Source organism: Macaca nemestrina, chromosome 19 (genome assembly GCF_043159975.1).
Source record: "Macaca nemestrina isolate mMacNem1 chromosome 19, mMacNem.hap1, whole genome shotgun sequence".
Lineage (NCBI taxonomy): Eukaryota > Metazoa > Chordata > Mammalia > Primates > Cercopithecidae > Macaca > Macaca nemestrina.
Genome location: NC_092143.1, coordinates 44,719,164 through 44,733,682, shown reverse-complemented (window position 1 = coordinate 44,733,682; position 14,519 = coordinate 44,719,164). Strand labels below are relative to the sequence as shown.

Genomic DNA, 14,519 nt, shown 5'->3' with positions numbered 1-14,519 from the left:
AGGCATTGTGATGAATGCCCTGGCATTGCCATTGTTCTCTCAGTTCATTAAACTCAGTCAATTGTTCCAATAAAACAGGATTCTGTAAAAGGGAGATGCTGGTGCATGTGCTTGAATGTACCCATGAGCAGTGGGGAAGGTGAGGTATTTCCCATTCGGTGACAGGGAGACCTGTAAGGGATGAGCTGCTGCTGCTCGTGAAAACCACAACCTGACTTTTTCAGAACCCTTTCCCTCTGATTCTGTGATGGTTTGCTAGTGCTAAGTGACATGGAGAATAAATCCCCCATGCCTATTAAAGAATTTCTATTCTTTTCTAAATCTCCACTGTTTTTTCCCATCAACCGGTGAAGGATTGTATATGATGCTCAAGAGATCAGTTTCAGGGTTAAAAAAAAAAGGTTTAGGTTGTTATATTCTATTCATCACCACCACATCTCCCTTTAGAGCTCTTTATTTTGTTTTTATATGTCTGTTCTTTTGCTGGTTGCTTTCCTGTTCTTGTTCAGTCTATAATATTTTATTTTATTCTCAAATAGAACATCGTATTCAGTCGAGAATTGCCTTCTAGTACCTGAGCCTACCAAGCAGCCTTGTTGAGGTAGTGTGGGAAGGCTATGGAGTAATTTGAGGAACACAAAGGGGCTAAATTTGTCAGCCTTGTTACCCATGACAGGAACTCAATCCTTCCCCTGAAATATTTTCTTCTGAGAATAACCTCCTGTTGTTCCCAAAGATTAAGGGAAGAATTATCAAATGATTATACATGTTCCAAGGCTCTTGTGTCCACATGGAACATATTATTGGTAGGGTGTTTCAGGGGTTAACTAGCCGACTGCAAGCTTGGGAACCAAATTTTATCTGAAGCTCTCATATTTATGATTAGTAACCCTGGAGTAACCACCTACTCTCTGCCTCTAATTTTATCAAGTTATAAATGGAAATAATTGGACCATCCAACCCCATGGGGTGGAGGTAGGGAGAAATAATTGCAATGATTATAAAGTTATTGTGAAATAACAGAGTGCAGCATAAATGCTTATTATTACAGTCATTCTAAGTTTTTATTCTCTGGGAGCATCTGAGGACTTTAAGTCTATGAGCTTGAATACTTGCTTGCTTTTCCCCCACCCAGGTGTTATTTGAACTTGCCCGCTACCACGCCCCATCCACGATCTTCCTGGACGAGCTGGAGTCGGTGATGAGTCAGAGAGGCACAGCTCCTGGGTAACAGACAGGGTTGGGGTTTTTGTTGTTATTGTTGTTGCTTTTTTTTTTTTTTTTTTGTCATCCCTTCTCCCCTCTTGTAAGTGTGTTTGATGGTCGGAAGCCCATCGACATTTACTAGCAGAATAAGCCTATTAATAAGCCCACAAATTTTCTGCAGACACATGGAAAGGTCTTTAAATTAGATCCTGTTAACTGAATAGCTGATTTAAGTAGTTTTTATAACCGGAGGAAATGCCATCCTCCCTTCCCCCGTTCCCCACAGAGTGGTTTTCAGGCCTGAAGATCCTCTAGCCTCAGGATCCCAGGCTGCCGTATCAGTCCTGCTGGCTGAAAATAGCCACTGTGATGGCCTCCTCTGGAGCCAGAGGGGCTGCCCCTGGGGAATGAGGCTTGCCCACTCAGCCACTGTGCAGGGCCACGTCTGTACTTCACTCCCGAGAGGCAGTCCTCGGTGTGCGAAGCCTGGGAAAACACCACTTCTCTGTGGCATCAGGTTATGGCTCAGCAGGGCTGACTTTAAATATGTCACATATATTATCTGTAAAGATTGAGTGTCACCGAATGTCCTCAGCAGGAAGGAACACTTCTCAGACTGTAATAAGCCTTCTGTTTGTGCTTCCAAAAGCCTGAGTAGTGTTGTGCTTTTTGTTTATTTGTTTTTAAGATCAGCTTTCTGTCTTGATCAGAGGTATTTTCCACTGAAGCTTTTTACTAAATCTGGCACCCCTGGCTTGAAAAAACAGATCTCTGGGAAATCTCAACACAGCTGCATTTATTAATGACCTTTAATAGTCTATCATCAAGGCAGAAGTAATAGTAATAAAACACAATTAATTAGCTTGTTGGAAGTATAAGTAGAATATAATTTATGAAATTTTACTCATTGGAAGCCATTTACCCGGCAGGGAAAAGCAACCATAAAGATGTACCCAAGTAATCTACGGGATTCATGTAATTGATTGAAACGGGACATTTTCCATGGCTTAACTGGAGCTGGTGCTTGTCAGCCCCAGGCTGGAGCACTCTGCTTTCTATACTAGGCCTGACAGGAGCAGGCAACTGCACAGGCACCCAGATGGGAATGCACCAGCCGACCCTCATAGTCACTCTGCAAAGACCAGGTCTCCGTATGCACTTGTTGTTACACGTGCTTTGTTGATCTCTATCCCCAGTTTCCCACAGCCCTCATCGGGCTAATGTGAAAACGCTTCATCTGTGTGTGCTCCAGGTTCTGCCCTGAATTTCCATTTCCTTCTCTGGGATCAAAGACTCTAAAATTAGAGTCTTCAAAGGGTCAGGAAATAAGGATGGGTGCTCTGAAGACTTCTTGGATCATGTTATGTTAAAGGAATTATAGTTATGGGCAAACAATAATTAAACATGTAGCAAATATATGGGCAAATGCTAATTATATATTCTGCTTATAATATACAATAAACTATACACACACACACACACACACACACACACATATATACATACTGAGAGAGGGTCTTCTCTCTTAGGAAAAGGTAGTTGAGTATTAAGGGGCATAGATACTAAAAAACTTACACCTAGCCAGGCAGCGGTCTTGCGCCTGAGGTCCCAGCTACTCAGGAGGCTGAGGGTGTGAAAGTACTTTCCTGTGTGCTATGTAAGTGAAAGGGATTAGCCTCCATTATGTCATTTTTAAAGAGGTAAATAATGCTGCAGGTAGACACAGTTGGGCTGCATTTAATCTACCAGTGGGACTGTGGACCCTTCAGTTATTTTCTCCAGCTCACTGCCTGCCTTTGGTTTTCTTTCAAATACCATCATTATATTCATTTATTTGCTTTCTATCATGCTCTATGTGAAAATAATAGCGAATTGCTCATTTTCTCTAATTCTAGTATGAATGGCTCCACTGGCCATCAGAACAGAAACTGTTCTACAGTCACAGGGACATTGCTGTGAATGCTGCTCTTGTCATGAGGGCGAAGGCTCTGACACGGGAGAATCATGTCTTCTCTCTCTGTAGGGGAGAACATGAAGGAAGCTTGCGGATGAAGACAGAGTTACTGGTGCAGATGGATGGGCTGGCGCACTCAGAAGATCTTGTGTTTGTTTTAGCAGCTTCTAACCTGCCGTGGTAAGAGACCAAGAGAGTACATTTTGAATACATTTTCAGGAGTCACTAAGTACAAATAACAATTTTATATTGACCACTCCAGGCAAAGCCGTGTTGTTTGGCTGCAGCCCTGGAAGATTAATGTGAAGGCTTTAGTGTTCAGGTCCCCAATCCTTGCCGTCTGTACCATGAAAGATCTGCCTTAACAGAGGGAACGCCGGCCAGGGCAACCACTAACAATATTTAAAATGGACATTTCGAGATTAAAGTCAAATTACATAGTATGTTTAAATTAAGTAGGACTTTGGCATAGAACTACAAAATGCTTAAAATCTCCAGGACTCAAATAATATGTTTGAATTTTATAGTATTAAAATTAAGCTTTTTTAAGTTAGGAGGAAAATCTTCTCTTTGATGCTGCACAGTAAATAGAAAGGTAAATAATCTCTAGTGGAAAATATAATCTATTTTCAGAGTCTTATTTAAACCATGTCCCAGAGTGGTTTAAGAACAATTCTAGATGTGGAATTGGGAAATAAGAGATGTTGATTAGGGAAAAACAATATCTACTTGGAGAATATATTTAAAAAATAAGTATAAGCCCTTTATAGTTCTGAGAATGTTTTCACATACATTATTTCTTTCAAACTTCAGGCGAAGCAGGAGATAGATAAAGGGAATGCTGTTCTTCCCATTCTCAGAGGGGCACCAAGGTCAAGAGAGGGCAATCCACCAACATCAACAACTCTTGTAGCCCAGCTGGGACTTGTGACCTCACGCCCCTCACACCCATCCCTTGCTCTACATTCAAAGATGAAAAGAGAAACTCTTCTGTAGTGCATGTTAATGATCTGGGACTCCCAAACCAGAAGTCATTGAAAAAAAAAATCATAATGTTCATTTGTAATCTGTTATTTTAAATATACTCATAATTTAAACCTAGCTCCACCTCCCCTTGAATCTAGAATACTTTACTTGCTCAGGTGATCAGCATTTTACAATTTAAAGATATAGGAGCTATATACAATAATGTCAAAGTGGAGTCCAAAGAGAGAACCGTCATTGAAATGTGATCATGGAAACTTTTAGGGAAGCAATCTTCTTTTCTTCATCAGTTTAAAACAAGATTGATCATAACCACTGGGGGTGAACATTAGAGTCAGCTGGGGAGGGAGAAAAACTGTAAGTCTTTAGGCATGAATGTGAGAAGGTCTGTGCCCTGGGGAGACCTACATATTTTCTGGATGAATAGAGGACCTTCTACCCCCAGTGAATACCTAGGAATTTGTTGAGAAAGTTATTGTGCTGCTTCAATTTTCCTAAGCCCAAATAAAATGCTTCACAGAGGTCAAAAAACCAGAAACAAAGCAAAAAACAAATAAAAACTGAATAAGCTTAGAAGGGCTTTTCCAAAAATTTGCTTCTCAATGTGTCATTGGCAAATACACATGTGCTTTTGAGCTTATGTTCCTTATATCATCGATTGCATCATTATAATGTGCCTTAAAACCAGTATGTTCTAACTCATATATCCTGAGCATTGTTAGGATTTAAAAAAATGTTTTATTATAAAAAATTCCAAAAAACACTAAGGAAAGGAAAAAAGCAGAATAAACCCACCATCTCCCCGTTTTAATAACTAACACCATCTTGCTCAATTTACTTCATCTATTCCAGCACCACCCCCTGCCACTTCTTTGCTGCAATATCTTAAATCATATTCAACTATAATGTTATTTCTCAAGTGTACATGTCGAAGAAAAATAAGGACTTTTTTTTTTACATTACTACAAAGTCATTATCACCCTAACATAATTAACAGTCTTTACTCTTTATATTCAGATTTCCCAATTTGTTTCAAAACTCTCTTTACCATTGACTTACTGAACTGGTATCCAAACAAGGTTTGTACTGTGTAACTGGTCATTCCCTTAAGTTGTTTTTAATCTAGAACAGACTGCCTCTTTTTTTTCTTTTTCTTTTTCTTTTTGAGATGGAGTCTTGCTCTGTCATCCAGGCTGGAGTGCAGCGGCGCGATCTCGGCTCACCGCAACCTCTGCCTCCCGGGTTCAAGCCATTCTCCTGCCTCAGCCTCCCAGGTAGCTGGGACTACAGGCACCCACCACCATGCCCGGCTAATTTTTTTGTATTTTTAGTACAGATGGGGTTTCACCATGCTGGCCAGGCTAGTCTCGAACTTCTGACCTCAAATCAGAACATCCGCCCGCCTCAGTCTCTTTTTTTTTTTCTTTTCCTCCACTTGCCATTGACTTATTGCCTGCCAGAGGGATTGCCTTGCAGGATGTCCACACTTTGTGGATTAGGCTCGTTGTATCCTCATGGTAGTAGGGTTGTTCTTACTCCTGTAATTAGACTAAAGGTTTGATTATTTATATTCAGGGTCAATAGAATTTTTTGGCAAACATACTTCATAGGCGATGCTGTGCACATCACGTTGCATTATACCTAGACGTATGTGATGTCTTGTTGCTCCACTTTTAGTGATGCTAAGATTGACCGTTGGGTTCAGGTGTGTCAGCCTGGTTCCTTGCCTGCACAGCTCCCATCAATGGTGTTAGCATCCACTGATGACCTCTGCCTGAATCAGTTATTTCACCAGGGGTACAAGTCTATCATTTCTTCTGATCAACAGCTGGAAGTATTCTTGATAACAGAACTTTCTCTCTTCCAGTAAGGTTATTTGGTAACCCTGAAATGTAGTTCATACTAGAAAAGCAGGATTTTTTCTCTGTTTTAGTCATGGGTTGATGCCACAGCGACCTTCAGTGGCGACCAATGAGTCAGCCATCAGCTTCTTTCTCTCTTTCACTACAAGCTCATGACTTGTTTGGTACAACCCCATTAGTTTTGTTTTTTCCCCCCTAAAATTTTATTGAGATATAACTCACATACCACCCAATTCACCCATTTAGAGTATACGATTCAATGGTTTTGAGTATATTTAGGGTTGTGCAACTACCACCACAATCCATTTTAGAACATTTTTCTTTACCCCAAAAAGAAACCCTGTACTTGTTAGCAACCATCCCATTTCCCCTATGCCCACCTCAGCATTAGGCAATCACTGATCTGCTTTATGTTCTTGTAGATTTGCCTGTTCTTATACCTATGAGTAGAATTATTGGGTCATACGGCCACTCTACGTTTGATTATTTGAGGAACGGCCCAACTGTTTTCCAAAGATGTTGCACCATTTCACATGAAGCAAATTCACATTTCACAAGCAAAGGATGAGAGTTCCGATTTCTCCACAACCTTGTCAACACTTGTTATTATATGTCTCTTTTATTGTAGCCATCTGAGTGGATGAGAAATGGTTTTGATTTGCATTTCTCTGACAGATGATACTGTGCATCTTTTCATGTCCTTATTGGCCAGTTGCATATCTTCTTGGGAGAACTGTCTTTTCAAATCCTTTGTTCACTTAAAAATTTTTCTTTTTATTATTGAGTTATAAGACTTTTAAAATATATTCCAGATACATGCCCTCTATTGGATATATGATTTGTAAATGATTTCTCCCATTCTGTAGCCCGCCCTTCCTCCTTCCCTCCTTCCCTCCTTCCCTCCTTCCTTCTTTCCTTCCTTCCTTCCTTCCTTCCTTCCTTCCTTCCTTCCTTCCTTCCTTCCTTCCTTCCTTCCTTCCTTCCTTCCTTCCTCTTCTTTCTTTTCCTCCTTCCCTCCATCACTTTATCCCTCCCTCTTCCTCTCTATCCGTCACTTTCTTTCTCTCTTCCTTCCTTTCTGAACTTTTTTATTCCTTTTTTTTCTCTCTGCCTTGCTAAACTTCCCATGTGTGTCCCATTTCCCAAACCTGGGGACCTTTCAGAAGACCCTGTACCTGGTTATTCGACAGTGGCACTGTCTAATAGAAATATAATAGAAATGTATTGTGAGGCACATGCATACTTTTAGGTTTTCTAGTAGCCACATTTTTTTTAAAAAAGTAAAAAGAAATAGGTGAAATTAATGCTAATAACATGTTTTACTTAACACAGTATTTTCAAAACATTATTTTAATATCAGTATAAAAATTATCGTGATATTGTAGTTTCTTTTTTCATACTAAATTGGAGAAATCCAGCATATATTTTACACTTACATCACACCTTAATTTGGAATAACTGAGTTTCAGTACCCAAAAGCCACATGTGGCTGGTGCTACCATATGAGAGAGTACAGATCCAGAGACTCATTTGTCTCCCTCATGCTGCTATGGCAGAAATGGACAATTGCCTCCCAACATTTATTTCACCCTTGGAATTTAAGAATAGAACTTCAACTTGGGGGTTCTGTTCCTTAGTCTTCCCCTACTGTTAGGCGTGGTCAAGGCCAGGTTTCCTTCTTATTTGTGCAGGATAACTCAGGTCCATTATGTACATTTTGCTTCTGGAATCAGCCATTTATTCGTGAAGCCCTGGTGTCTTTAGTGGGAAATGATATTAATATTCAGAGATCACAGTCTCACAACTAGGCCTTTTGATACAGAGCTAGGAAATACATATCCTTAACAAGAGGCAAATAATGAGTCCATGTTAGTATTTCCCATTCAAATTTAGGATTAATATATTTGATTTTATATTTGTATCTTTTCTCTAATTGTGAAAATCTCAGTTCTTAGCATTAATATAATTAATATTCACTTTATCCCAATATGTACAAATACTGCATATGTGTATATATCAGAGTTTCTCAGTAATAGCACCAATACTATCTTGACAGTGACATTCTGACATAGAAAACGGTACTGACCTGGCCTAACTAAGATGAAAGAGCTAATGTGGGATTTCTCAACCTCAGAGCTACTGACATTTTCAGGCCAGATAATTCTTTGTGGTGGGACTGTCCTGTGCATTGATGATGTTTAGCAGCATCTCTGGCCCACTATCCACTAGATGCCAATAGCACCTCCTCCCCAGCAGTTGTGACAACCAAAATATGTCTTTAGACATTGCCATATGTTTCCTTGTAGACAAAATCACCCCCAATTGAGGACCACTGGACTCATCTAAGGATTTGATAAACATCACATAGAGACAAGCTGACACATATTCCACAGCTAAACTTACAAGGTTTTTTTTAAAAAACAAAAAACAAAAAACATAAAATAACTGAACTTGGTTTTCTTACACAAAGCATAGCTTATTACATAAATTTTTCTTTGTCTTGATTTTATCTTAACAAAATATCCTGCCAATCTTTCCAAATAAGTACATGAAGTTCTTCCTTGCTCTCTTTATAGCTGCGCAGGACTCCATTTTGTGTATATAATAATTTATCCCACTAGCCACCTAATGATAGCCATTTGGGTTAATCTTACTCTTTAGCTATTAAAAAGAATGCTGCAGTGAGCAGCAGTGTGGAGACCACACTTTGTGTATTTGCTAGTGTATCTTTGGGGCAGGTTCCTTGAAGTAGATTTTGCTGGGTCAAAGGGCTAATGTGCATGAAAGTATGGTAGAGCCTGCCAAGTTTCCCCCCCGCAGAGGTTGTACCACTTTGTATTCCCACTAGTGTCCTGCTTTCATTACTTAACACGACAGTAAGAACATTTCTAATGTCATTAAATCATCCTTGAAAGTTAGATTTTGTAATGGCTGACCAAAATTCTCACACACGAATATACCATCATTTCATTAATAATTCCTTCCCTGTTGAACATACATGGTGATCTCAAACTTTCTCTGTTAGAAATAACACTGAAATGAATTTCCTCGCCAAAAAATCTTTGACTAAAGTTCTGGTTGTTTCCTTAGAACAGATTTCTGGAAATCAGGTTACTGTAGCAGAGGGTTTAGACATTTCTTTTTTTTTTTTTTTTTTTTTAGCTTTCAATTATTATTTCTTTTTTTTTTTTAAATTTATTTATTATTATTATACTTTAAGTTGTAGGGTACATGTGCATAACGTGCAGGTTTGTTACATATGTATACTTGTGCCATGTTGGTGTGCTGCACCCATCAACTCATCATTTACATCAGGTATAACTCCCAACGCAATCTCTTCCCCCTCCCCCCTCCCCCCTCCCCATGATAGGCCCCTGTGTGTGATGTTCCCCTTCCTGAGTCCAAGTGATCTTATTGTTCAGTTCCCACCTATGAGTGAGAACATGCGGTGTTTGGTTTTTTTTTTTTTTTTTTTTTGAGACGGAGTCTTGCTCTGTAGCCCGGGCTGGAGTGCAGTGGCCGGATCTCAGCTCACTGCAAGCTCCGCCATTCTCCTGCCTCAGCCTCCGGAGTAGCTGGGACTACAGGCGCCCGCCACCTCGCCCGGCTAGTTTTTTGTATTTTTAGTAGAGACGGGGTTTCACGGTGTTAGCCAGGATGGTCTCGATCTCCTGACCTCGTGATCCGCCCGTCTCGGCCTCCCAAAGTGCTGGGATTACAGGCTTGAGCCACCGCGCCCGGCCGGGTTTAGACATTTCTTAAGTCCCTTGTGACATACTGCTGAAGTCCTTCTATGAGAAAATAGTGTATTTTTTAGCAAGAATGTTGGGACAGATCTTTTTCTTGGCTTCAGGGTCTTAGATGAGGGAATAGACTTATCTGATTCAAGCAGTCTGTCCTTCTAGGGGAAATAACTAAATCATACCAAGTGATGTAAAGACCCAGTCTTAAAATCCCCAAAGAAATTCCTTACAGTTAGTGGCAGTTCTCATCTGTTGCATCTTCTGGGGCACTAGGCTATTCTTTACTGCTGGTTAATTTACCACCATTTTCTCTAGACACATCGATTCTGTCTCAAAGGGGCAATCATTTTCTCCCTTCCCAGCAGTGACAGGTGTGCAGCCTTTGTTTACTCAGTGCTTCTCCTCCAAACAGCACCTTCCCTAGTCTAGTCACAGACAGGACCAGAAGAAAGAACAGCTCATGTGTGTCAATTGATGTATAAACAAGCAAGAAGAGGAATAACAAATGCTGCAGCTTTAATATTACCGCTTAAAATAATAGCCATGTAAGAAATGTAGTAAACACAGTTAGGACTAATTTGACGTGCCTTGATTGTTGAGTATTCACAAACTCAAGCCTAAGAGTCAGGAAACAAAATACTAAACAGGCGCATTAAGGCAAATGTCATCTTTAAATGCCTCTATAACTCTCTGGGAGCTTGTACAAATAAGGTGTGAGGACTGAATGTATGAAGCATGCTGAAACTCGTGTTCTCCTTGTTGTTTGTAAAAGGGCTGTAAATCCCAGCAACTCTCTTAAAAATCAAATAGCTGGTATACCAAGCTCTGGATTTAAAAATCCCTAACATTTAGAAGAAAACTTAAGATCTAAGAGATGATTGCATTTGGAATAAAATGGTCCTGATTCACTTGCAGGGAAAATCAGCAAGGAAAAGAGCTGTCAGTCAGCAGTGGCTCACCTGTGCCATCGCCTGGTGACTTCAACTTATTTTTTCAGCCAAATTTGAAACCTGTCGGGGCAATTGCTAACAGGGATGTCTTTCTGTTATCTATGTTAACCTACTTCTTCCCATATGAAGCCTCTCCTGCTGCTGTAACATTGCTATAGCAATGCACGCATGTGATTGGAGGGATCAGGAGATGTAACCTTTGTTCTTTCCATAGTAACCACATTCATTTCTGGGCTTCAGGGAGAAGCTGTCCTCCCTGCCTTCTAGCCTTGATTGTGCCTTGACTAGATCAACATTTTCCCAAAAGCAGTCTGCCACAGGTCAGCAAGCATTGTGCAAAAAACGAGATCTAGTGGCCTGGTATGTTCAGGAGATGCCAAGTTAAAGATAGTTCAACTGGTTTTCCCCAGCAGCATTGCTCAGTGTCTTTAAAATACGATTGTGGGCCAGGTGCAGTGGCTCATGCCTGTAATCCCAGCACTTTGGGAGGCTGAGGTAGGCAGATCACTTGAGGTCAGGTGTTCAAGACCTGCCTGGTCAACATGGTGAAACCCCACCTCTACTAAAAATACAAAAATTACCCAGGCATGGTGGCGCGTGCCTGTAATCCCAGCTACTCAGGAGGCTGAGGCAGGAGAATGGCTTGAACCCGGGAGGTGGAGGTTGCAGTGAGTTTAGATTGCACCACTGCACTCCAGCCTGGGCAAAAAAGCAAGACTCTGTCTCAAAAAAACAAAAACAAAAACAAACAAACAAACAAATACTATTGTGGCTCTGCCTCTGGGCTTTTGCACTCACTCTTAGACCTGAGTCCACAATCTGGAATGCAGTGGCACCCCCACCACCATCCCGCTCCCCTTCAGATACCTGCAGGGCTCTGTCGGTCACCTTCAGGTGCCTGCTCTGATGCCATCCACTCAGCATCCTACCAACATGGCACAAGTATACATATGTAACAAACCTGCACGTTATGCACATGTACCCTAGAACTTAAAGTATAATAATAATTAAAAAAAAAGAATTGCAGCCCCAGCCCCAGCTCCCTATGCTGTGTTCTTGCTTTGTGTTTCCTCTGTGCTTTCACCAGAAGTGATACTAATTTGGAATTAATGGCGCTTAAGCTTTACAGCCCCTTGATTTCCTGGGACTCTTCCTTGGCTCATGGAGAGTCCCCAGCAATGTCCTCATAGTCCTTTGTTTTTGTAAAATTTGTGAAATTTTATTGCTGGAACCGCTTTTGCAAAAATTTTATAACAGTGAGAAGATTATGGCAGTGAAAGAGATCTGATCTAACCTCCATCTTGCCTTTAATCATTCCTGGGCTCAAGCCAAGCTAACTTTGGGAGACATTTATTTATAGTTTCAATGATCATAACCCTTTTTGAAAACTATATGGCCTTCCTAAAGCCTGGAAGACCACCAGGTTAGGAGGATGAGAGAAGTCTGAAGTCGGTTAAGTTGTTACCAGCCATTATTCTGGAGGTCACAAAATCTTCAACTTCCCCAGTTACTCCTGCAGATAACATCACTATTGTAGAACCTAACTAAGGTTGGCCTTTAGCGATGTCTTTTAAAGTTTTTGCATTTCTGATGACGTATGGCTCCACCTGAACCCACCAACCAGTCCTGTGGCCACCCCCAGAAGAAGACCACTTTCCATACTCCCATTCACTTGCCCACCAAACTATCCTTGGAAAAGCCTAGCCTCCAAAATTTGGGGGAGATTGATTTGAGTAATGACTCCATTTCCCATGTGGCTTGTGTTTATTCAACTCTTTTTGTATTGCAAAACATAAATAAATAAACAAATAAATAAATAAATAAAAGATACTATTTGCAGGCTTGGCATGGTGGCTCATGCTTGTAATCCCAGTGTTTTGTGAGACCGAGGCAGGAGGATTGCTTGAGGCCAGCATGGACAACATAGCAAGACCTTGTTTCTACAACAAAAATTGTTAAAAAATCAGCCAGGCGTGGTTGTGTATGCCTGTAGTCCCAGCCACTCAAGAGGCTGAGGCAGGAGAATTGCTTGAGCCCAGAAGTTTGAGGCTGAAGTGATCTATGATCACACCACTGCACTCCAGCCTGGGCAACAGAGCTGCAACACCCTGTCTCTGAAACAAACAAACAAACAAACAAACAAACCATGCTATTGTGCTTTGTGACTCCTATGAAAGATAAGATAAAGCAGTACTTTCCACACTTATCTGATCCCACTCCTTTCCTCAAGGAGCATCTCATAAGACCAGTGTTCCATCTGAAAACCTTTTGGAAGACATTAGTTTATATTACCTCACCCTGATCTGATGAATGCATTTTTCATTGCAATTGCATTCAGTCCTGCCTGTAGGTTTTTTTTGTTTTTTGTTTTTTGTTTTTTTTGGAGACGGAGTCTTGCTCTGTCCCCCAGGCTGGAGTGCCACGATCTCAGCTCACTGTAATCTCTGCTTCCCGGATTCAAGCAATTCTCTTCCTCAGCCTCCCAAGTAGCTGGGATTACAGGTGCCCACCACCATGCCCAGCTAATTTTTTGTATTTTTAGTAAAGGCAGGGTTTCACCATCTTGGCCAGGCTGGTCTTGAACTCCTGACCTCGTGATCCACCTGCCTCGGCCTCCCAAAGTGCTGGGATTACAGGCGTGAGCCACTGCGCTCCACCTGCTTTTCACCTTTAGTAGTATTTTTTGTGCCTACTAGTGGTCAAATCATTTTGCTTGGAATTACTTATGTACAAAACTTCACTATCCCATGCAATAATATCAAGCCCATGATCTTCCATGTGTGTTTTATGGGTGAAACCCATATGACCAGGAAAGAAGTACACTGTGCGGGATTTGGTAAGTCTAGTGGGGCAGGCACATGATGACTAGCAGGAGGTTACTAAGCAGTAACCTTGCTCTTACTTCGTTCACACCTTACTGTTTGTTTGATCTCATCAGACAAAAACAACTTTCTACCTGGTTATTCTGGCATTACCTTTTCTTCTTAACAGGGTGTAGGTTGACATGCGAATCATACATTTCAAACCAAATTTAAAGCATTATAAAATTATTATAACAGCCGGGCGCGGTGGCTCAAGCCTGTAATCCTAGCACTTTGGGAGGCCGAGATGGGCGGATCACGAGGTCAGGAGATCGAGACCATCCTGGCTAACACGGTGAAACCCCGTCTCTACTAAGAAATACAAAAAATAGCCGGGCGAGGTGGCAGCGCCTGTAGTCCCAGCTACTCGGGAGGCTGAGGCCGGAGAATGGCGTGAACCCGGGAGGCGGAGCTTGCAGTGAGCTGAGATCCGGCCATTGCACTCCAGCCTGGGCTACAGAGCGAGACTCCGTCTCAAAAAAAAAAAAAAAAAAAAAAAAAAAAAAAAAAATTATTATAACCATTTTGTAGAAAATCTGAGAACTAGAAAAAAATACTTCTGATTTCACCACTGTGACTCAAGTATTACCATCTTTGTATCTACCCTTCTGGGGAAAATGGTTTAGTTATTTATCATCTTTTGCTTCCATATCCTTCTCTAGTAATTTTTTTTGTTCCCAAGAGAAAAACGGTTTTTACTCTTTTGGTTGTTTAGAAAAGTAATACTTGTTTATTATAAAAATCATAATTTATATGCTTTATTATTGTTTGAAAGCGAATAGTCTTCACAATAGCAAAGACATGGAATCAACCTAAATGCCCATCAATGATAGACTGGATAAAGAAAATGTGGTACATATACACCATGGAATACTATGCAGCCATAAAAAGAACGAGATCATGTCTTTTGCAGGAACATGGATGAAGCCGAAGGCCATCATCCATAGCAAACTAACACA

The 14,519-nt window shown here is 40.9% G+C and overlaps 1 protein-coding gene across 6 annotated transcripts in view; it reads left to right on the top strand.

Annotated features, from left to right (window-relative positions):
* LOC105489360 (katanin catalytic subunit A1 like 2) overlaps positions 1-14,519 on the top strand; it is a 277,022-nt gene that overhangs the window by 247,294 nt on the left and 15,209 nt on the right. For all 6 annotated transcript variants that reach the window (XM_071085417.1, XM_071085415.1, XM_071085416.1 and 3 more), the window contains 2 exons: positions 1,136-1,227; positions 3,230-3,340. In XM_071085417.1, coding sequence (XP_070941518.1) covers positions 1,136-1,227; positions 3,230-3,340 — 203 coding nt within the window. The remainder of the gene's footprint in view (positions 1-1,135; positions 1,228-3,229; positions 3,341-14,519) is intronic.